Genomic DNA, 22,341 nt, shown 5'->3' on the forward strand with positions numbered 1-22,341 from the left:
AATCAGGATCAGAACCCAGGAGTCCTGGCTCCCAGCCCCCCTACTCTAACCACTACACTGTACTCCCTCCCTCGGCTGGTGTCAGGAGGGTGCGGTTCCCTGAATCTTGTTTTGTTTCTCAGGAAATTCTCAGCATTTCTGGTTCCTTGTTTCCTTTCATGAAATTCGAAAGGGGCTGAGGCCGGAAGAGAGAAAATAGTGCCATATAAAAATCCAGGACCGGCAGGGTTAGGGGGGCAGAGAGTGAGAAATGGGACTCCCGGGTTCTCTCCCTAGCACGGGGTGGGCAGTGGGGTCTAGTGGTTAGAGCAGGGGGCTTGGGGGGCGGGACTCCTGGGTTCTCTCCCTAGCTCGGGGTGGGCAATGGGGTCTAGTGGTTAGAGCAGGGGGCTTGGGAGCTGGGACTCCTGGGTTCTCTCCCTAGCTCGGGGTGGGCAGTGGGGTCTAGTGGTTAGAGCAGGGGGCTTGGGAGGCAGGACTCCTGGGTTCTCTCCCTAGCTCTGCCCCCATTCACTGTGTGACCTGCTCTGGGCCTCGTTTCACCCACTAGAACCTGTTTGTGGGCAAGACAATGATTTGTATTTAGGTGGCACCTTCCGTCCCCCAGATCTCCTGTGATTCCTACAGCCTCCTTCCCACCTGGAGGCCCCGACCTTGTGCTGTGGTGGGGGAGGCACCTCGCCTCCGACCAGTCAACCTGGAACCTTCTATGCTGCTCTGGTCGCTGGGCCCGTATCAGTACCCCCCCATTTCACAGGAGGTGAAACTGAGGCACAAAGGTGGGGGGGAGTGAGACTTGGCCGAAGGCACCCAGCAGGTGAATGGCCAGGGGAGGAATAGTATGTAGAACCTCTGACTCCCAGCCCTAACGACTAGACCCCACTCCCCTCCTATAGCTGAGGGGAGTCCCAACTCCCTGACAGGGTCTATCTGCCCCCCAGTGGGAGGGGGCTGCCAAGTGGCATCAATCATCCCTCCCATGGGCAACAGCGGCAGCTACTGATGGGCCCGTGGGAGGCACCTGGGGGCTGAGTCTAGCAGATGCCAAGCCCTGGGCCTCTGCCGCCCCCCCCATAAATCAGCCCCTGAGTGGGGCAGAAACTGCAGCTGCTTTGAGATCCCTGGGTGGGGTGGGGCGGGATCGTTTCCCAGCCCTAAGCCACGTGGGACCCCCCCCCCACGCACTTTGAGTGAAATTATCCAAGTCCCCAGCTAGCCCCCCCTCCATACCTGATGGGCCACACCCCTCATTCTGATTGGCCTAGAGGCTCCCCTTATCACCTTAGTAAGCCAATGAGAGGGGGGCGGGAAAGAGGGAAATGTAGCGTTTGAGGGGGGGGGAAGCTCTGCTCAGAAAGTGGCTCGAGGGAGCCAGCAGCTGGGGGGGTGGAGGAGAGACGAGCACGTGAGGGGGGCCAGGTGGGTGGAGGGGAAGGAGTTGGAGGGTTGGTTCCCCCCCCCCCACAAGCCCTTGGGCTCTGATCTCCCCCCTCCCCCCTGGCCTGGCTCCGGATTGGGGCCCAGCTGGCCATGGCATTCGCCGACGCCGTCCTGCCCTCCATCAGCAGCCTGGCTGGCTTCTGCCACTTCCAGGAGAAGCAGTCGGAGATCCTCAAGGTAAGGGAGGACTGGGGGGTGCCCTGGCTGCCTGCCTGCAGCAGGGTGTGTGGTGGGGGGAGGGTGTCCCCCTTCTCCCTCCTCCCTCCTCTGTGGTGTGAAGGCGCAGCCTTGCGGCTCCCCAGAGGTGGCTGCATTTCCAGGCTCCGTGTTCTTGGGGGCAGGGAGGTTTGGGAGCTCAGTCGGCAGGGAATGGGCGGGGAGGACTGTTCCCTGCCCCCCAACCCCGCCGCAGCTCTGCTGAATTGCATGGGCCCAGCAATGGAGGTAGAGTCCTGCTCTGAGCCCATGAGGGCCCTGGGGTAAGATAGACGGCAGGCAGGAGGCACCTGGTCGCTGGAGGAGGGGGTGGGGAGCCCCTTCCCTAGGGGGAGGCTTCACTGGGTGCGTGGGGTCCTGCTAAGCCATGGGGCTGTGGGGGCAGGATGCCTGGGTTCCATTCCTAGCTCGGGGGGGGGGGAGGAATCCCAGAGTTTGCCTTAAAGGAGCTTCCAGCTGATGGTGCCCCTCAATCCCTGCAGTGCCCCCCCACTATCCAACCCTGGGGGTCCCTGCAGCTCTGCCAGTGCCCCTCAATCCTGATCTGCAGCCCCCTGCTAGCCCAGCCCTATCTAGTCAGCTGAGCCTCTGATCTGGGGTTTTTGCTGAGCCTGGAGAGGGGCTGGGCTGAGAGCAGCCAAACTCACTTCACTTGCGAGATGAATGTGCACCCGAGGGGGCCCCCACCTCTCCTTTAACATATCCTGCCTGCAAGCCCCATCCTGGGGTGCTCTCCCCTCCGGGCTCTGCCGGGCGGCCGGGACGGCCCCGTCCCTCTCCTCGGCCAGTAGCTGGTGTTGGGTCCTGATAACAGGTTCTCTTATCTCTGGGTCCCAGCACGGCAGTGTTGGAGCCAGTACCATGGGCCGTGCTCCCAGCCCCACAGGGTGATGGGGGCTGGGCTGGGGGGAGGTTTGTGGCCAGTTGGGGCTGGCTGCTCTCTGGAATTTTGCTCTGTAAAACAAAATTTAGCTGGAAAAGGGGTGTGCTTAATGTATATGTGAGCTGAGGTTAGAACCCAGGAGTCCTGGCTCCCATCCCCCCTGCTCTAACCACTAGCCCCCATTCCCCTCCCAGAGCTAGGGATGGAACCCGGGAGTCCTGGCTCTAACCACTAGTTCGTTCTCCTAATGTCTCCTCTGGCCTGATGCTGCCTGTTGGTTTCCTCTCTAGTGGTGGAAGGTGGAAGATGATCCGGACCCCCCAGTGCCCAGCCCCAGGGACCTGCCCCAGCCCCACGGCTCCCTGCAGCTCAAGCAAGAGGATGAGGAATCCTGCTGGGACCTAGACTTCCTGCTCAGCAATTTCCCCAGCACGGAGGCTGGTGGCCCCGGCCCAGGCGGGGGGTTCGAGGCAGGGCTTGGGCTGTGCCAGCCGGAGGGCTACGAGGGGCAGAGCCCGGGCGGGTACACATCGGGGAATGGGCTCCCGGGCCCCACCAGCCTGGTGGCTGAGCTCCTGTCGGGGGACGAGCCCCTGGGCTGCAGCTCGGCGCCTCCCGGCTGTGCCCGCGGGCAAGAAAAGGGGGGAGCGGGCACTTTTGTGGCGCATCTGCCGGCATATCCCTCCAGGCCAGACTGTGAGGCCCAGCCCCCCGGCGAATACAGGGAGCCCCGGCCCGTGGCCCTGCGGCATGGCTACCAGCTGATGTATGGGGGCTATGCCCCACTGGCCCCCACCCTGCTGGCCCAGGGCGCCCCCTACTGCCAGCTGCCCCCCTACGGTCTGGGGGGCAGCTGCCAGGCCTTCTGTCACAGCCAGTACCAAGCCCGGTTCCAGCTGTACCGGGGCAGCCCAGCTCTGCTGCCCTCCCCGGCCCCCGCGGGCTACCTCGGCCTCCTGGCGCCGCCCCACCCACCGGCCGGGGAGCTCCCAGCCAAGCCCAAGAGGAGCCGCAAGACCTGCGCCCACAAGCGCCCCACCAGCCACACCTGCAGCCACCCCAGCTGTGGCAAGACCTACACCAAGAGCTCCCACCTCAAGGCCCATCTCCGCACCCACACAGGTGAGGGGGTGAGCGCTGGGGGGGGCCTCTGACTCCACAGCCTGCCCTGGCGGGGTGGTGGGGGCTCTGATCTTGTTGTTAGGGCATTAGGGGGTGGCTTGGTGGGAGGCTGTGGGGGCAATGCTGTGGGGAGTAGAGATTTGGGGGGGCTCAGGAGGGGGGCACTGCACTGTGGGGGAGTTTCGGGGGCACCATGCTGCAGGGAGCAGGGGAAGCTCTGGGGGGGACACTGCATTGTGGGGGGCACCGGGCTGTGGGATGGGAGGGCCTCGTGACGCAGGAGGTGCTGGCTCTCTGAGACGTGAAAGGTCCCGTCCATTTCGGGTTGTGGAAAATGCCGGGGCGCTGATGCCTTGGGCTCTGGTCCTTGCATCCTGACCAGGCCCTGAGCCTGGGGCTTTCGGTCGGCCTCCCTGCACTTCCCCTGCAGTAGGTGCAAGTGCTGTCACTTCCTGTCCTAAATGTTTGATGGGCGTTACTGTGTGGCTGCTAAACAGCCCGTGCGTTCCACCCCAGAGGTGGCTGCCTCTCCGTGCTGGATCCCTGTACGACCAGCCGTCAGGCTCCACCCCAGAGGTGGCTGCCTCTCCATGCTGGATCCCTGTACGACCAGCCGTCGGGCTCCCCCCAGAGGCGGCCGCGTGGGCTAGGGCGGGCCGGCTGGGCCGGGGTGACGCCCGCTCTGTTCCTGGCAGGCGAGAAGCCGTACCCCTGCACCTGGGCGGGCTGCAGCTGGAAGTTCGCCCGCTCGGACGAGCTGACGCGCCATTACCGCAAGCACACGGGGCAGCGCCCGTTCCAGTGCCAGCTGTGCCAGCGCGCCTTCTCCCGCTCCGACCACCTGGCCCTGCACATGAAGAGACACGCGTAGGGACCGCGGCCGCCCGGTGCCCGCTCCGCCTGTGCCACGGACTGGAGCGGCCCCGCCACCGACATGGCCCCGGGGGCCGGCCCTGTGACCCCGCCGACGCCCGGGGGCACCGGCCAGGAGCAGAATTGGGGGAGGGGGGTGTTTGGGCTTCCTGCGGCTGAGGGGAATGGACCTCGGGGGGGGGGGGTCTGAGTGCCTCCCCCTTTGAGGACACTAGGGGGCTTTGGGGGCTGGTAGTTCCCCGGGGGAGGGGGGTGGATGCGTGGACCCCGCTCGGGAGAGGGGGGAGGTATTGTGCTGATCCAGTGTGTATGGGGGGGTTCCCCCCTTAGCCCTGGCCAGCCCTCCTTTGTCCAGTGCCAGCTGCTTCCTCGCTGTGGGGAACCCCTCCCCTCCTGGGGGTGCCTAGAACCCCTCCCCCAGGAATCTGGCCGGCCTGATGATGGTACCTGCAACTAACCCCCCTCAGAACCTGGCCTCTCACCAGCACTGCCTAGAACCCAATCCTGCTGGGGCCTGCCTGCTCTTGGGGCGCCTAGAACCCAACCTGCTGGGGCCTGCCTGCTCTTGGGGCGCCTAGAACCCAACCTGCTGGGGCCCGCCTGCTCTTGGGGTGCCTAGAACCCAACCCTCTGGAGATCCTGCCCTAAACCCCACCCCTATGGGGTCCCCTCTTGCCCTGGGGCTGAGCAGGCAGCCCCGCAGCACGGAGACTGGCGCCCCTTAGTGGTAGCGAGCCGTTTAAGCAGGTTCTGTTCTTTTCTTTCCCCTTCAGCAGTGACAAGCAGCAAGTGCCTCCTTATTAAATGTCAGAAGGGGGAAGAGATACTCTGGCTTTATAAACTGCAGGAGACAGGGGTCCAGCATCTTTCCCCTCTAGGGGGTGCCGGCTTCGCTTTGGTGCTGGGGTGGGGAACTGGCTGGTTCAGGGGCTGGGGACTGGGACATGAGGCCTTTCCCCTCTAGAGGGTGCTGGCTCTGACTTCAATGATTAAAGAACCAGATGTAGTTTCCAGCTCCATGAAATGAGTTTGAGAGCTCCTGCCACCCTCTGGGTAGGGGTGGGGATTGGGCCAGGCCCATGGGAGACGGGTGAGGAGAAGCAGGGGGTGGGGGCGGGAGACTTCTCTGAATGAACTGACTCCATTCAGAACAGCTGCTGGCCCTGGCTTCATCTCACAGTGGTAGCAACCAGACCTCACTGCTCAGCATACACAAGTTGTGGGACTCTTTGAAGGATTAAATTTACCCTGTGAGTAACTCTTTGCAGCTTTGGGGACCCAGTTCTTCTCTCTCCATCCATCAGTTCTGGTCGCAGGCATCAGAATTACAGATTCCCTTTGTTTTCAGTGTGTTTCTCTCCCTGTGCAGTGTCTCATATGCCCCATACTGTTATCAGTGAATGGGGATTCCTCTTGCTGTGTCTTCTATGCAGAATCTACACCCCACTGTGTTTGAATCTCTCTAAGCCAGGAGAGGATTGAAATGAAGTTATTTCTTCTCCCCTGGCTCTTTGAAAGTGTGTCCTGGTGGATTGAAAAGTAAGAGCTGCAAGGGACGACTCTGCGGAAGTATCACAGAAGCGCTTACCCAGCTCGTGGTCTCTGTCAGGCTGGGTGCTGCACAGTGAGGGCCAGCTCCTGCTCTACATTGCCTCAGTTTCCCCTTCACCTTGTGCCTCTGAATGTGAAAGGGACTTGCCCTAGCTCTGAGAGCAGGTCTGTGGCCGAGTCAGGAGGAGAACCCAGGAGTCCTGACTCCTGGTAGGGGGCCCTGGCCATTCAGCCAGGTTGCCTCCCCGAGCCTAGTGAATAAGAGTGGATTTTGTTTAATGACTGCAGGAGGGGCAGTGCCCAGCCCAAGGGGTCCTGGCCTGGGATTAGGGCCCCTGGCTGCTACCATAATGCACCTAATAAATCATGTACAGTGCCCAGCATAAGGAGGTCCTGAGCACTACCGTAATGCACCTAATAAATTGTGTACAGTGCCCAGCACAACGCAGTCCTGATTTATGACTGGGGCTCCTGGGTGCTATGGTAGGTCCCTTTCCACAGGTGGCTTCTACCCTGAATTCCCAACCTGCTATTTTAACTGAAACATCATAACCTCCCCGCGACCTGTTTTCCTGCCAGCGGAGAGGTGGGTTTCGGAGCCCCAGGGGAAGGCGGTGCCTACTGCCACGCTTGTCTCAGGTCAGGAAAAGACCCCACATTTTCCCTGCTGTATTAATGAAAAATAACCCTACGGGCTGCACCTGTCCCAGCAGTGAGTCTTTCCAGGCCTTGGCCCTGGTGGGTGGAGCCAGCCCTTCACGTGGTGCGTTTTGCCTTCACATGGTTTAAAAAAAAGAATTAAAAATAAATCTCGGAGCCCATTGAAAGGGATTGGGGTTCAGAGGGTGAGCAGGCTGTCATGCAGAGCCCTTGAACAGAGGGGGTTTAGTTCCCTCTGCCAGGAGGTCTCGAAGTGGGACCTCAGGCTATCAAAAGACAGGGCTAGGGCTGGAGGATCCTCCACCAGGATCTTTCTCTTCTCCCTGCCTTGTAATGCGAGCTCAGGAGCCAGTCAGGGGCAGGGACCGGTGGCAAATTCAAATCCAATCCAAGGAATGATATCCACATGGTTAGCCAATGGAACTCACTGCTACTGGATGGTGCTGAGACCAGGGCCTCAGGAAGAGGGCTGGGAGGGTGATCCGGACACTGAAATTAGCCCAAGGTAGCATGAATGCTGATGACAATTCGGGAAGGGGTATTAACCTCGTACCTCGATGTGCCAGGGCTGAAGGTGATCTTCAGCAGAGCGCACAGTGTGACCTATGGCTGCAGGGGGTCTTACATCTTCCCCTGTGGCAGCAGATGCTGGGCTAGATGGGCCTCGGGTCTGACCCCACCTAGCAGGCCCAGTTCCTCCTTTAATTGCGAATGGGTGTTTTCCAAACAGCATGGCTGGGTTCTCTGGGGGGCTCAGCAGGGGGGCCCACAAGGGCCCCGATCCAGGGATCGAATCAATTACCTTTTTACCAGCAGAAACAGGCATCTAGGGGAGGACTGAGTAGGGTCGCTGCTCCCCCTGGTGGTGTGAAGGTGCAGCTGCAGCGTCACCCTTCAGCCTGCCTGGTTTAGGGGGTCATCTTGCAGGAAAGCACCCCAAGTCCAGACCTACCCGCAGGCGCTTCCGTGCCAAGCCGAGTCGGCCTGCGGATCTGGGAGCGTGTGGCCGACGCGTCTGTGAAACACGAAGGGACGCTCGCCCTTTCCAGCAGTGGAGGGGTCAGAGAAGAGCCACAGGATTTGATTAAAGGGGTAGGAGACAAACCTACAAACCTCAGGCTGCCCCCCGGGCTCCTGTGGGGGAGGTCAGTGCCTGGAGCCCGGACGTCTGCTGGGCTCCCCACGGGGAGCTGGGAGCCGGGTGGGGAGCTGGGAGCCCGGACCCCAGTTGCAGCAGGGCTCCCAGCAGGTAGTGGGGAGCCGGGGCAGCAGTTCAGCTAGAAGCAGGAGCCCAGGGGGCAGCCGGGCTCCAGCTGGAGCTTCCCACCCACCCCTGGGGTTCACCGCGGGGAACCTACCACCAGCCTTTCTCCTCAATTTCACGGCTGTAGCCCAGGAGCTGTGAAATTGACAAGAAGGGCAGCCAGCAGCCCCTGTAAGTAATGCAGGGTCCGCAGGGACACCCTGTCACCCTAACTGCACCGACATTAGCCCTACGCCTCTCCCGGAGGGGGAGTAATGATCTCGGGGCAGCCGGGCACCGGCATCGGCGGGAGCACGGTCGTAGTGTGGACGCTGACGTAGTAAGCTGCCCTACGTCAATCTAACGTTGGACTGGCCTTGTCTACACTTGCAAGTTAAAGCGCATTAAATCAGCCCCGGGCGCCCAAATAGCTCCCTGGATTTCGGGTAACGCAGAGAAGGGGAAGGGTTGGCTCGGTCCCAGGCTGAACGTACTGCCATGGGGAACAACTCGGTAGTCGTGGGGTCTTCAGGAGAGCAGAGGAAGGACGACCATGAACCAACGGCTGGAAGCTGAAGCTAGGCAAAGTGAGGCTGGAAATAAGCTGCGAATGTTCAGGGTGTGAGAATTACCCACTGGGGCTGGTCACTGAGGGGCGTGGTGGATTCTCCGTCACTTTGACAGCTTGTCTAGCTGGCCGATTTTTCCAGGAGAACCGCACGAGTTCAGACAGGGATTAATTGGGGGACGGCTGATGGCCTGAGTCATGCAAGGGAATTGGCACATGGGGCCTTGCAGCAACGGGAGCGGGTGGGGCGTCGAGCGCCCTGGGGAACGCCAGCTCTTCACGAGAGCTCAGCTCGGCCTCAGCTGCACCGGGGCTGCCCCTGCTCAGGGAAGAGTCTGAAGTCTCTCAAAAAGATTGAGAACCCTGGTGTCAGGTGCTGCTGAGACCCGGACGGAGATCAGGGTCCCCTTGTGCCAGGTGCTGCCCAGACCCTTCGCCTGAGATCAGGGCCCCCACTGGGCCAGGCGCTGCACAGACCCTGACTGTGGTGCAGTCCCTACCCCGCAGAGCTCACACGCTGAATAGACACAGGGTGTGGAGGGGAAACTGAGGCACAGCGCGGGGACACAACATGCCCAAGGTCAGAGGTAGAGTTTGGGAACGGAGCCCGGGCGTCCAGACTCCCAGTTGAATGCTGAAGCCTTTGGGCCAGGTTGCCATGCTCAGACTAGGTGGGGGGGAGAGCGCCCCCTGCTGTGCCCTCTGGGGACAGTCGCCCCAAGGCCAAGGGGTTGCCCTGCCCCTCCTCCCTCCGGTGGGGGCTGGTGAATTGGCTGCCACCCCAGTCTGGGGAAGGGGATGCCCAGTAGCCATGGATACAGGGACCTCCCACACACATATTCCCGGCTGTCTCCCAGGCCTGGGGGGCGTTATGGAGATACAGCCCCCCCCCAACCCTTGTGTTGTATCCCATGTGTTCTAGCTGGTTGCTAAGCAACATGTGGTATGGCGATGGCAACCGTAACCGGGCAATGTGGGTGGTTACCGGCCCAGTCGGGGCGGAGGGGCTGTGTCACATCAGACCCCCCCCACATAAGAGAAGGATGGATGCTGTGTGAGTGCAGCCTGCTATGGGTCTGAGTTCCAGTACTGCTGCCCCCTGTAGGGGGATTCCCCATCAGCTCAGGTGTCCTGTCCTGGCTGCTGCATAGTGGGGGGGTGACCGGGGGAGGGGGAGCGCTCAGCCCTGGCTTTACTGGCTGTGTCAGGCATTGCTCCCTCCCCCCCGCCGCTGTGCCATAGACCAGCCAGGGCCTGTCCCTCCCCTTCACTCCCAACCACTCCGCAGGCCCTCCTCTTTGGGGAGAGGGGGCTCCCCTCCGAGATCCACATCCCCCCGTCCATTCCCCTCAGCCCCCCCCCGGGAGCCCTCCCCGGGCCTTATTCTGTATGGGGACCTCTGTAATGACAGGTGCGGGGAGCAGCATGTGGGGCTGAGCGGACCTAGGTGATGGAGCGGCGGTGGGTGGGCGCGTGGGGCACCCCCTCGGGGGGGGCAGACTGGCTGGCGCTGGGGGGGCCCTGACGCCCGCTGCGCTGCAGGAGCGTGGCGGAGGAGAACGCCCGGCTGCAGGAGCTCATTGCGGAGGAGCTGGCCCAGGCCGAGCGCTGGCAGGGGCACTACGAGGGGCTGCTGGGGCGCCAGGCCCGGCTCCACGCCCTGCTGCAGGCCCAGAGGTGAGACCCCCCCCACCAGGTGTAGGGGGGGCGAGGCAGGGAACCTTGGCGGAGGAGGTGCATGGGGGTGGAGCCTGTGCTGTGGTCCCTGGGAGGCAGGGAGGGCCATGCCCTGGGCGTGCCCCCCCCGCCTGATGCCCCCTTGTCCCTGCAGCCTGGAGTCGCTGGAGCAGGCCACCCGGGTGCTGCGGGAGGAGCTGGAGGAGGCTCAGGGCGCCTTGCGGGAGTGGCAAGAGCAGAACCGCCCGCGCCACATCCCCCAGTGGGTGAGAGCGCCACGGCAACCGGCACCACGGCAACCGGCACCACGGCACCATGGAGACCAGCGCCATAGCAACCAGGGGCCGGATTGGATGCCCCGCCCCCCCGAGCCAGCCGGGCCCCTGCCCTGGGGCTGGATTGGCGCTGGCGCCCCCTAGGGAGCCAGGTCGTATGTGTCATTCCCAGGAGCCATCTGGTCCCCCTAGACAGGGCAGCAGCAGGGGGACATGGCTTCAGACTGGCGAGCGGGGTGGTGGCTGGGCAGGGAGGGTCTGCATGGAGGCAAAGGCTGGGCTTGGCAGGAGGCTTAGCACGGGGCTAGGAGCCAGGCCCCCCGCCCCCAAGGGTTCAGCCCCCCCCCCCCCGCCCTGCTTTGCAACAGCAATTTCCCCTCATTGCCCGGCAGGAAAAAGAAAACCAGAGACTGGCTGAGACCATCCAAGAGCTGGAGGGAAAGGTGCGTCTGGGGGGTGGCGGCGGTCAGGACTCCTGGGTTCTATCCCCAGCTCTGTCACTGTCTGTGTGACCTTGGGCCTCAGTTTCCCCATCTGGCCTTTGAGGTGCTCTGGGATCCACATCCGGATAGGGTCATTGTCCACAACTGGGGGCCTCCGTTCCTTGCGAGCGGGCGCCCTGCAGGTCCCACCCAGTCCTTCCCACTGCCATTATCCCCACCACCACCCGTGTGCTCAGAGCCTGCTGCTCCCCACACAGGTCTCCAAGCAGAGAGAGTGGGAGAAGACCCACAAGCAGGCTCTGCAGCAGCTGCGGGTGCAGGAGGACGAGCTGCAGGTGAACTGGGGGCTGGAGGGGGAAGGTCTGAGGCTGGGGTGTGTCACTGAGTATGGGGGACAGCAGGGCAGAGACCAACTCCCCCGTGGACTCCTGGGGCGGGGAAGGACAGGGAGAGCCCCTCCTCATACACACCAGCCCCCCACCCCATGATGCTCCCCCTGTGCCCCAGAGTGGGGGCAGCTGGGGCACCAACAAGGAGACCCACCCGCAGCTTGCCTCCTTCTCAGATCCCATCTAGGGAAACTGAGTCACGGAAGTGTGTTCCGTCCGGGTGGGACGATGGCTTCTGAACCATGGACGTCCACCCAGCCTGGGTCTACTGGGGAATCCAGACCCTACAGGGACTATTCCTGAGACACAAGAGAGTGTCTTGGAGGGTCTCTGACACCCCTGCTCCCCAGCCATGGGCAGCAGCTCCTGTTGTGGGCGAGGGGAGTGGGGAACCCAACTGTTGGACAGGGGCTAAGGGAAACCCCGTGTTTTTCCTCCCCCACCAGAGGCACCTGTGGGACATGGAGGCCAAACGTCGGGCCAAGGCTGACAGGATCCGGGAGGTAAGGCCAGGCCCCAGCTCCGGGTCTCAGCACAGGCCCCTCACTCCTGACCCACAGACCCCTGCTAGCCCAGCCCCTCTAGTCAGTTCATGCCCTCCCTGGAAGTCTCCTATTGCTTGGTTTGAGCAGGGGCGTGAAAGGCTCACAGGGTTTTCCAGATGGGATGGGACCAAAGAATTCCCTCACATCTTGGGCCGAGGGGCTGATCTCCTGGCTCTGCCCCCTCCTCCCTCCCCCAGCCCCAGTCAGCCCCCCTGCATCCTCCTCCCTCAACCTGTGCTCCCGTCACCTCCTCACAATCACACACCCCAGCCTGTGCTCCCTAGAACCCCCCCAACCTTCCCCCTCTGCGCCCTGTTCCCCCCAGCCTGCGGTCCCTAGACCCATCCAGCTTTTCCCAGGGGCGCCCCTTTGTGGCGGTGGCTGGCTGGGGAGATCTGTGGGCTCAGGCCCAGCCCGGATGCCCCAGTGTTTTGTAGCTCTGCGGTGACCGCCCCCACAGCCTGGTCTGCACTCCCCACCCCCGGGTTGGCAGAGATCACCGCAGCTCTCTGGTTGGTTTCACGGGCTGTAATTAACGAGCTGTGCCCTTCTGGGCCCAGAACCAAAGCCACATTCCTGTCTGGGGGCGGGGTGGGTTTAGAAGCAGCGACACATGGAAGAGCTGAGTGGGACCATCCAGGGACTTTCTCGAAGGACCCAGGTACGTCCTGTCCTGTCCTGTCCCACCCCTGGGATTGAACCCAGCTGGGTTTCAGGGAGCCTCATTTGGGTCAGAGCAATCCGCCTTATCCTGCAGGGCCCAGATCCTTCCTAGGCTCCTAATTTCCCCTGATTTTGGTGGAGGATCCTGAGCCTGGGAAAGCAGCTGCTTCCATGCTTGTAAAACCCAAATTCCTTCCTCTGGCAGAGAGAGTGGTCCTCCAGTGAGTGGGGGCTGGGCTGGGGACACTGGGGCCCTGTTCCCTGATGGGAGACCTTGGGCACAATGGCGGGCCCTGATCTCAGTCGGGGTCTGGGCAGCACCGGGCACAAGGGGGCCCTGGTCTCAGTCGGGGTCTGGGCAGCACCGGGCACAAGGGGGCCTTGATCTCGGTCGGGGTCTGGGCAGCGCGTGGCACAAGGGGGCCCTGATCTCAGTCAGGATCTGGGCAGCGCCTGATTTCAGTGGGACCATCTCACCATAGAACTGTTAGCCTCTGGGTTGCCAGTGCAAATCCAGCGGGTGGTGGCTGGAAGCTGTTCCCATCTATGGCGTGGAATGAGCTCGCTGGGGCTCAGCCTAACACCGGAGCATCCTGTCACACGTACACACCAGCCCCATAGGCTGGGGACTGACTGGCCCACAGAGACCAAATTCCCCTCTGCCCGGGGTGGGGGTGGGGCTGTTGCAGCCAATCGGATTGTAACCAGGGTGGGGGCATGATCTGGTCCCTCCAAGGTCCTGCACAGGAACATCAGCTGCTGGGGTGATCTGGTGCTGGAGGCTCGGCAGGAGGCAGAGCTGTGAGTGATTGTGGGGGCAGCCCCTTGGCCTGCCTCCCCGGGATCCAGGATCCCAATACCTGGAACTCAGACATCCCCCCCCCGCGCCCCCCCCCTGCCCCGAGCGAGGTGGAGGAGAAGCTCCCTTAGCCGGCAGCGGTGGTCAGGCTGTTATACCAGGGCGGAGCAGGTGTTTTGGGGGGCCCTGGGTGGGGCCGGGAGCCCACCCAAGGCTCCCTGTGACTGTACCAGCCTCTCCGGTGGTGCAGGGGGGAGGGGGGCTGACAGGTAGCCATGGGCATCGCTTGCAGGGCCTGGGGCAGTTCTGGGGGCAGCCACTCGCGGGGGCTGTGAGATATTGTCACCAAGTCGCAACCCCTCCTGCCTAGGATGGGGGTGCAGATGGCTTGATTTGGGGGGGAGACCCTGATGTCATGGTCACCCCACCCCCCAGGCCTCAAACACTGGTCACAGGCGGTGGGGTAGCACCCTGGGGTGCCTGGCCTGGGGCTACGCTGCCAGCTTGGGCCCCATAGGAGATGCCGTCTCTGGGGCAGGAGGCAATGCCTGTAGCAACCCCCGCCCCCTGCTTCAGCCTGTGGCCCCCCGACCCCCAACACAGGCAGGGCCGAACAACAGAGGGACTGCCTGGACCAAGGGGACCCCAGGACTCAGACATGGCCCCTGGCTGGCGCTGGGTGGGGTGGCCCAGCGGTGGGGCCCAGGGGGATCCCAACGGGGGGGTGATGCCTGGGGCGCATCCCCCCTGCGGGGGGGGGAAGCTGCATTGTCATACCCCATTCCTTCCAGATTATGGGGGTGTCTTGGGGGCACTAATGTTGTATTCTGCCTCAGCTTCCAAAGGAAGGCGCTATACAGACCCCATGGGACCCCAGCCAGCAACCTCCTGTGGGAGGAGAGATTGCGTGACCAGACGGTATGGGGGAGACGGGGGGAAGGATTGGAGGGCTGTGGGCTCAGCTGTACTGGGTGTGGGGGGGTGTCCGAAGGCTGGGAGGAGGTGGGGGTCAGGCTGCGCGGGGCAGGGGGGCTAGTAGGAGGCAGGGGCCAGTCTACAGGGAGAAGGGGGAGGGGGAGGTGAGTGGAGACAGGGGGCCATCTATGGGGAGGTGCGGTTGGGCAGCAGGGGGGTGAGTGTTTCCAGTGGGGGGGTTGGATGCAGACAGCCAGTCTCTGAAGTTTGGGGGGCATATAGGGGGGCCATATGGGCAAGGAACCCCACCAGGATGGGGGTGCTGAATGGGGGTCCCCTCCCAGAAGCACTTGCTGCCATTGGGCCCCTCACCCTGACTCCCTGTGAAGTGTGTGTGTGGGGGGGCTCCAACTCACTGGGTTTGCTGTTCCCCCCACAGGAGAAGCTGCTTTGTCAGGAGTCGGGGGCCTCAGGGCCAAAGGGGCGACTCCCCCCAAGGTGAGGAGCCCCAGCAACCATGGAGGGGCTGGGGGAGTTCGGGGGGGAATGAGGCGGACCAGGGCTCTGGAGCTGGGGGGCCAGGACCTGGGAGGGCCTCTGGGGGGAAGGGGTCTTTGGGGAGCGGGGGGGGAGGGGTCTGTGGGGGGAGAGGACATGGGGACAGGGCAAGGGCGGTGTCTGGGAGGGTATGGGTCCAGGGGGGCAGGCCAGAGGAAGGTCTGTGTGTCTGGGGGGTGCATGGGGGTTCCCCCCAGGCCCCCATCTTATGCTGCCCCCCGTCTCCCCAGGCTGCGGCTGGCCGGGCAGCTGTTCTGGGCCCTGGCCAAGGCCCTGTTCTTGGCCCTGCTGGGCCCCCTGGTGCTGGGTCCCCTCTGTGCCCTGCTGTCGCGCCAGCCCTGCCCCCCGCCCGCCGGACCCTGGCTCTACATGCGCCCCAAGGAGATGCGGCCCCCCTGAGCCATGCGGGGATCAACCCCAACTGCTAATAAACAAATAAACCACAGGAACTTGTCTCTGGGGTCATTTCCCTCCCACCCAGCTCCCCAGATCAGACCCATGGGCTGGGTGATCTCCCCCCACCCAGCCCCCCAGATCAGACCCGGATCGGACCCCCCAAGCTCCCAGATCAGACCCATGGGCTGTCCAGCCTGGTCTCCCCCTCCTCCCCTTGCTACCACCTCTGATGGGCCCATCTAGCCTGGTATCTGGTCAGTTCAGTGGCTCAACACCCTGCCAGCCCAGGGGGCCGGGGGCAAGTGGGTCAGGACATGGGGGCTGGTTCCCTGAATCCCAGGGAGCTGGGGGCTCTTCTCTTGCCAAAGCGGCAGCTCCTGTTCAGAGTCCCTCCCCCCCACAGGAGGCAGGTAAGCTGGTGTCAGGCTCCACAGCCCAGCAGCGAGGAGTTCCACAGGGACCATGGGATGAATTAGCAGCGCCACCTAGTGGTGATGAAGGGATCTGCCTTTTAGTGAGGGGCAGAGCTGGGGAATCACATTCCCTTGGAAGGAACAATTGGGCTCTTGGGGCTAGAGTAATTAATAATTGATAATTAATAACCCCTAATTCAGAAAACTGTCCCGCTGGTCTCCAAGCCCCTACCAGTGATGAACTAACTGGCCCTCACAGCCAGGCTGCATTCGCGAGGCCATTATCCACGTTGTGTGCATGGAGAAACTGAGGCACAGAGCACACACTGATTAGAGCCAGGACTAGAATCCAGGAGTCCTGACTCCCAGCAGTGCCCCTCCCCAAACATAACCCCACTCCCACAGCTGAGAGTGGAACCCAGGAGTTCTGGTTCCCAATCTCGCCCCTCGCTCTAACCACTAGACCCCACTCCCCTCCCCTCCCAGAGCCAGGAATAGAACCCAGGAGTCCTGGCTCCCAGCCCTGCACTCCCTGTAATTAATAATCCCCACCGGGCCTACAGAACTCATTAAATCCTTAAAAAACAATTAAGTCGTTAACTGGCAGGAAACCCTCCCCTGGGCCATCTCCGGTGGGACCCACATTCCCCCTCCCCCCACCGTGCGTGCCCCACACACCGGCCCTGGGGGTGGGGGAGCTGGCTGGGAGCTGGGGGGGCGTGGCGGAGGAGGGGCCCCAGGGGTCACGTGCTGCTCAGCTGGGGAAGGGGAAGTGGGGCTGGCGCAGTGGGGCAGGCAAAGAGGGCAGGTCCGGGCGCTCCCGGGACGTGGCGCTCCCCCGTGTCAGGTAACCCCGGGCCCCGGCCGCCCCAGAACAAGCCCAACCGCAGCTGGGCTGGGCTGGGCCCCCTCCAGCTTCTACCCCGGCGAACGGCCCCACGCCCACCCCAGAGGCGGCTGCATCTCCGCGCCGGGCCAGGGGAGCCTGTATAAACAGCCGCCGTGCCCCACCCCAGCGGCAGCTGCATCTCCGCCCCGGGCCGGGGTCCCAGGGCTCAGGCCACTGCAAGGTATCTGCTGGGTAGCCCCCAGGGACCCCAGAATCCAGGCCCCCCCCCATCCAGCCCCACAGCGACAAGGGCTCTATGTGTTTATGTGGGGTCAGCGCAAGGGGAAGGAGCCAGCTTGGCAGCCCCCAGAAACCGACTTTGTACAGCAGCAAGGAAAGACACCCCCCCCCGCAAAACTCCCCCGTCTGCTGTGGAAGGACCCCACGCGGGGGACAAAGCCCTGGAGTTGTGGCCAGTTCAGCTCCACATCATTTTGGGGAAGAAGACCTTGGGGGCGGGGGGATGAACCAAGAATCGAATTGGGAGTCAGGACTCCTGGGTTCTGTCCCCAGCTCTGGGAGAGGAGTGGGGGCTAGTGGTTCGAGCAGGGGTGTCTGGGAGCTAGGACTCCTGGGTTCTGTCCCCAGCTCTGGGAGGGGAGTGGGGGCTAGTGGTTCGAGCAGGGGTGTCTGGGAGCTAGGACTCCTGGGTTCTATCCCCAGCTCTGGGAGGGGTGTAGGGGCTAGTGGTTTGAGCAGGGGTGTCTGAGAGTCAGGACTCCTGGGTTCTGTCCCCAGCTCTGGGAGGGGATTGGGGGCTAGTGGTTCGAGCAGGGGTGTCTGGGAACGAGGACCCCTGGGTTCTGTCCCCAGCTCTGGGGTGGGGCACGGGTCCCCAAATAAACAGCCCCCCCTGCCCAGCGCTGAGATGCAGCTGCCTCTGGGGCGGGGCACAGAATGGGATCACCCGCACTGGCTGAATGACGGGCCATGTCTGTGGCCTGCGTTGCTCTGTCCGGTCCCCTCCCCCCGAGCCATTGGCACAGAAAGAGGAATTGGTCTGAGGAACTCGGGGCTGGGACTGGAGTGTGTGTGCTGGAACAGGGCCGCCCCCCCAACCCCCGTGCCTTCGGTTTGTGATACCGGCCCCTGGTGCGTCATCCCCGGAAGGACGTCGGCCCCACTGAGGGGCCCGGGGATAAGCCACACAAATGATTCAGGGCTGGAGGGTTGGTGGTGCAGGGGCAACGAGCCCCGGCCTGAGCTCCCCTCTGATTCTGGACACCTCCTGTTTGGAAGCCCCTTTCCCGGAGCCCAAGTCATGGACTAGCCGGGCACCCCTGGCTCACCCAGACATCAGTGGACGTGAGGAGCAGCTGGTGCATAGAACCCAGGAGTCCTGGCTCCCAGCCCTGCCCCTTGCTCTCACCCACCAGATCCCACTCCCCTCCCAGTCCCAGGAGTCCTGGGTCCCAGCTTCCCATCTAACCACTAGGCCCTCCCACCCCTCCAAGAGACCCCCAGAGTCCTGGTTCCCAGCCTCTGCCCTGCTTTGACCCACCAGCCCCTCATCCCCGGCTGGTGATGCCCTGGTGGGAATTGGTTGTTTTTGTAGGGCAGGGGTGGGCAAACTACGACCTGGGGGCCACATCTGGCCCTTCAGAAGTTTTAATCTGGCCCTTGAGCTCCCGCCGGGGAGCAGGGTCCGGGTCTTGCCCCGCTCTGCGCGTGCTGTGGCTCCGCACGGCTCCCGGAAGCAGCGGCATGTCCCCTCGCTGGCTCCTATGTGTAGAGGCAGCCACGGGGCTCTATATGCTGCCCCGCTCCAAGCGCCGGCTCTGCAGCTTCCATTGGCCAGGAACCGCAGCCAATGGGAGCTGCAGAGGCATTGCCTGTGGACAGGGCAGCACGTAGAGCCGCCTGGCCGGCCCTCCGCATAGGAGCCGGATGAGGGGAAACGCTGCTGCTTCTGGGAGCTGCTTGAGGTAAGCGCCACCTGGAGCCTGCACCCCTGACCCACTCCTGCACCCCAACCCCCTGCCCTAGCCCTGATCCCCCTCCTGCCCTCTGAGCCTCTTGGTCCCAGCCCAGAGGACCCTCCTGCACCCCAACCTCTCATCCCCAGCCCATCGCCTGCACCTCCAGCTGGAGCTCTCACCCCCCTACACCCCAACCCCCTGCCCCAGTCCAGAGCCCCCTCCCACACCTTGAACTCCTCATTTCTGGCCCCACCCCAGAGCCCTCACCCTCTCCCACCCCCCAATTTCATGAGCCTTCATGGCCCCCCCATACAATTTCCATACCCAGATGTGGGCCTCAGGCCAAAAAATTTTCCCACCCCGTTGTAGGGCCTACATGCGTGTGTGACTTGTGTGCGCCTCACGGTGGTACCTGTGTGCATTGCAGGGGCTGTTCCTCTCAGATCCTGCTTGGTGTCTTCCCCCCTCCCCAGGATGCTGCCCCTCTTCCTCCTGGCCGTGGCCCTGCCCCATGTGGCTGGGGGCGGCATCTCCTGCTATGATGATGCCGGGCAGCCCGTGGACTGGTGAGTTCCCCCCTTCCCCTATGTCAGCCCCCGCCAGCCCGTGTGACTTGTTCACTCCATAAAGGGACAGCGTGTGCCCATGGGGCCCCGGAGTGGGGCTTAAATGAGGCGGGGGTGTCACTGGTTCTCATAGCACATCTTCCGCCCCCCCCCGAGCCACGGGCTGGGTGAGTGGGTATAGCAGTGAGCCATGGCATCCGTGCCAGGATACCCCTGCTCCTGGCATCAGGGGGAGGCACCGGGGCTCCCTGTGTATGGCTCCCCCACCCCCTAGGCAGGGTCTGGCCCCAAAGGGTTAAAAGGGTCTGGTTCCCCCCAGGTTCCTGGCCTACAAGCTGCCCTGGCCCCGGCGCAGCCCCCCGGCCGAAGGCATGCGCTACATGTACCAGGATGCCCGCTCTGGCGGCTGGGTGCCCGGCCACACCCTCATGAACAGCACCCAGAGCGCCGTGGGCAGGACCCTACTGCAGCTCTACCAGGGGGCAAACAGGAGGGTGAGTTGGCAGGAGGGGGACAACTGGAGCCGGGCTGCTGGGGGAGGGACAGTGGGGGGAGGGAGGAGCTGGGGATAAGCTGGGACAGACAAGGGGGCAGGGGCGGTGGAGCTGGGCAAAGGGGTGGGGAGGCTGTGTGGGGGGAGATGGGGCAGCCGGAGGGCAGAGCAGGGGCAGGGCAATGGGGGAGGCAGAAGCTGGGGCGGGGGAAGTAGGTGAGAAGCTGGGGAAAGAGGGGGGCACTGAGGGTATGGGCAGGAGAGGGAGCAATGGCTGGGGGAGGGGCAGTGCTGGGTGCTGGGGGAAGGGACAGTGGGGCAGGAGAGTGGGCAGTGGGGGGCACTGGGGCAGTGGGCAGAGGGGCGGGGGAGGGGCAGTGAGGGGCACTGGGGCAGGGGAGTGGGCAGAGGGGCGGGGAAGGGGCAGTGGGGGGCACTGGGGCAGGGAAGTGGGGAGAGGGGTGGGGAGGCAGGGGGCAGCGGGGCAGGGTCTCCCAGCACTCAGCCCCCATTTCTGTTGCAGACGGAGGACACGGCCTATGTCCTGTACAACGACCAGCCCCCAAAGAACGTCCCCTCCTCCACCAGCCCCAGGGGGCACACCAAGGGTAACCCCCTCTGCCCCCTGGCACGACCAGCCTGAGCCCAGCCGCCCCCAGGGGGGCCCAGAGCAGCTCTGGGCAGCACCTCCCCATGCTGGGGAGGCAGTGAGTCTGCCCCAAAGGAGGGAGAGAGACAAGGGACTGCCCCAGACAGCGACCCTGGCTCCCAGAGGGGAGTGGGGGCTGGTGGTTAGAGCGGGGTGTGAGGGGGGGTCTGGGAGCCAGGACTCCTGGGTTCTTTCCCCAGCTCCAGGAGGGGAGTGGGGTCTAGTGTTTAGAGCCAGGGGGGGAGGCTGGGAGCCAGGACTCCTGGGTTCTCTCCCTGGCCATCTGGACCCTGACTCTCCTCCCTTGTGTCCCCGTCTCCCAGGCGTGGTCCTGCTGGACAGAGCCCAGGGCTTCTGGCTGCTGCACAGCACCCCCCACTACCCGCCCCCTGTGACGGAGACCTACGCCTGGCCCCACAGCGGCCTGCACAATGGCCAGTCCTTCCTGTGCGTCACCTTCCCCTATGCCCAGTTCAATGAGATCGGTAGGTGCTCCATCTGCCCGGACGCCTGGGTCCTCTCCCAGCCCGGGGTGGGGAGTGGGGTCTAGTGGTTAGAGCAGGGGCTGGGAGCCGGGACTCCTGGGTTCTATCCTGGATTTGAGCGGGAAGTGGGGTCTAGTGGCTATAGCCGCAGGGGAGCGGGGAACCAGGACTCCTGGGTTCTATCCCAGCTCTGTCAGGGGAGTGGGGTCTAGTAGTGGCTACAGCTGCGGGGGAGGGGAGAGCCAGGACTCCTGGGTTCTATCCCAGCTCTGGGGACTGACCCTGTGTCTACCCTAGTGAGGATGCAGCCTAGTCGTGGCAGAATGACCCCCGCCCCTGTGTGCCCCCCCCACCCCCCATGGCTCAGCGGGGCTCAGTCTCCATGGCTTGTTGCTGGGGCAGAGTCTGTGATGGGGGCACCTGGGGCTGGGCTGAGCCCTGGCCAACCCGTTTCACCCGGGGAGGGGGGGCTGCGGGTCTTGTCCCGCTGCCCCCCAACCCCCCCTCCCCCAACTCGCTCTAGGCACCCAGCTAAGGTTCGACGACCCCGCGGTGTTCGATGCCCGGGTGCAGGGGGCCTTCGCCCAGGCCCTGCCTGACCTGCACCTGGCCTCCAAGATGCAGCATGTGCGGGAGCCCCCCTGGAACCGCAGTGCGGCCCTGACCTCGCTGGGGGGGCGTCGCTTCCTGAGCCTGGCCAAGTTCCGGCTCTTCCAAGACGGTGAGAACAGGGGCGGGGGGAGCCGTGTTACGGGGGGGGGGGAGTATCTGGGGACTGGCAGGTCCCAGACCCACACTCATGCATGGGGGGGGATAAACCCCAACCCCCCCATGGCCTTATAACCGCCCCAAGTGGTGCTACCCCCCCAACACCTCGGCTGCCCCAGATCTCTACTCCGGCTGGCTCCCCCTGGGGTCTTCTACCCCCCAACCTTCCATCCTCCCTCTGATGTGTTCCCCCCAGATCAGCCCCACAGTGCTTCTGACTCCCCACCCCCGTTTCCCCTCCCTCCAGCTTGCTAACCCCCCCAGCTCTTTGCCCCCCAGATCTCTACTCCGGCTGGGTGGCCCAGGCACTCTCCAGCGACCTCTACGTCCAGTTCTGGCCCAACTCGCGGGGTGTCCTGCCCTCCAACTGCTCGGGGCCCTACCGGGTCTATAACATCGAGGAGCTGGGCTTCCCGGCCCCGGGGCCCGACTTCCCGGCCACTGTTGACCACTCCAAGTGGTGCGTGAGCACCGAGAGCACACCCGGCTGGGCCTGCGTGGGCGACATGAACCGCAACCTGGAGGAGGAGCAGCGGGGAGGGGGGACCCTGTGCCAGCAGGATCCGGCCATCTGGAAATCCTATTACGCCCTGGTGCAGAAGTATAGCAAGTGCTAGGAGGGGAGCGGGGTCTAGTGGGTAGAGCCGGGATGGGGAGTCAGGATTCCTGGGTTCTCTGCCCTGGTGACTCTCTGGGGGACCTTGAGCACTTCATTTGCTGGTTCAGTGCCTCAGTTTCCCCATCAGTGATGTAGGGACAATTGCACTTACCTACCTCTCTGGGGCTGTGGGGCAGGGTGGATTCAATGGTGTCTGCAAAGCTGAGGGGGTCTCCATGCCCCTGTATAAATGCAGCCCCTGCACTGGTTCTTTCAATAATAATCTCCTGATTTCTAAGTCAGTCTCGTGATTTTCTTGGCCCGACACCTGATGGTGGTGTTCTG

General features: G+C 63.6%; 3 protein-coding genes across 6 annotated transcripts; all 3 read left to right on the forward strand.

Moving 5' to 3' along the window:
* Positions 1–1,505: 1,505 nt before the first annotated feature.
* On the forward strand, positions 1,506–4,645 carry KLF1 (KLF transcription factor 1). The gene is made up of 3 exons (XM_074935676.1): positions 1,506–1,617; positions 2,830–3,661; positions 4,357–4,645. Exons 1-3 carry the CDS (start codon positions 1,531–1,533, stop codon positions 4,530–4,532), a joined length of 1,095 nt encoding a protein of 364 aa, XP_074791777.1. The 5' UTR covers positions 1,506–1,530; the 3' UTR covers positions 4,533–4,645.
* Positions 4,646–9,574: 4,929 nt separating this feature from the next.
* On the forward strand, positions 9,575–15,262 carry LOC141975369 (uncharacterized). The gene is made up of 9 exons (XM_074935677.1): positions 9,575–9,610; positions 10,388–10,499; positions 11,209–11,286; positions 11,787–11,843; positions 12,487–12,546; positions 13,285–13,349; positions 14,184–14,265; positions 14,702–14,760; positions 15,051–15,262. The coding sequence occupies exons 1-9, from the start codon at positions 9,600–9,602 to the stop codon at positions 15,217–15,219; spliced, it is 693 nt and encodes a 230-aa protein (XP_074791778.1). The 5' UTR covers positions 9,575–9,599; the 3' UTR covers positions 15,220–15,262.
* A 1,156-nt stretch (positions 15,263–16,418) lies between these two features.
* Positions 16,419–22,082, forward strand: DNASE2 (deoxyribonuclease 2, lysosomal). 4 transcript variants are annotated; one of them, XM_074935031.1, is made up of 7 exons: positions 16,419–16,476; positions 18,865–19,003; positions 19,323–19,497; positions 20,020–20,104; positions 20,469–20,630; positions 21,154–21,351; positions 21,678–22,076. In XM_074935031.1, exons 2-7 carry the CDS (start codon positions 18,912–18,914, stop codon positions 22,013–22,015), a joined length of 1,050 nt encoding a protein of 349 aa, XP_074791132.1. In that variant the 5' UTR covers positions 16,419–16,476; positions 18,865–18,911; the 3' UTR covers positions 22,016–22,076. The 4 variants fall into 4 exon arrangements, with proteins under 4 accessions (XP_074791132.1, XP_074791135.1, XP_074791134.1 ...); XM_074935033.1 differs by having other exon boundaries at positions 16,460–16,476; positions 18,911–19,003; positions 21,678–22,077; XM_074935032.1 differs by lacking the exon at positions 16,419–16,476 and adding an exon at positions 16,566–16,699.
* Positions 22,083–22,341: the final 259 nt, after the last annotated feature.

The sequence above is a fragment of the Natator depressus genome, chromosome 20, assembly GCF_965152275.1.
Source record: "Natator depressus isolate rNatDep1 chromosome 20, rNatDep2.hap1, whole genome shotgun sequence".
Classification (NCBI taxonomy): Eukaryota; Metazoa; Chordata; order Testudines; family Cheloniidae; genus Natator; species Natator depressus.

Coding starts and splice junctions, on each gene's coding strand:
- KLF1 (XM_074935676.1), top strand. CDS start 1,531: ATGGCATTCGCCGACGCCGTCCTGCCCTCCATCAGCAGCCTGGCTGGC. Junction 1,618..2,829: donor AGCAGTCGGAGATCCTCAAG/GTAAGGGAGGAC, acceptor TTTCCTCTCTAG/TGGTGGAAGGTGGAAGATGA. Junction 3,662..4,356: donor CCATCTCCGCACCCACACAG/GTGAGGGGGTGA, acceptor TGTTCCTGGCAG/GCGAGAAGCCGTACCCCTGC.
- LOC141975369 (XM_074935677.1), top strand. Junction 10,500..11,208: donor CGCGCCACATCCCCCAGTGG/GTGAGAGCGCCA, acceptor CTCCCCACACAG/GTCTCCAAGCAGAGAGAGTG. Junction 11,287..11,786: donor TGCAGGAGGACGAGCTGCAG/GTGAACTGGGGG, acceptor CTCCCCCACCAG/AGGCACCTGTGGGACATGGA.
- DNASE2 (XM_074935031.1), top strand. CDS start 18,912: ATGCTGCCCCTCTTCCTCCTGGCCGTGGCCCTGCCCCATGTGGCTGGG. Junction 19,498..20,019: donor ACCAGGGGGCAAACAGGAGG/GTGAGTTGGCAG, acceptor TTTCTGTTGCAG/ACGGAGGACACGGCCTATGT. Junction 20,105..20,468: donor CCCCAGGGGGCACACCAAGG/GTAACCCCCTCT, acceptor CCCGTCTCCCAG/GCGTGGTCCTGCTGGACAGA.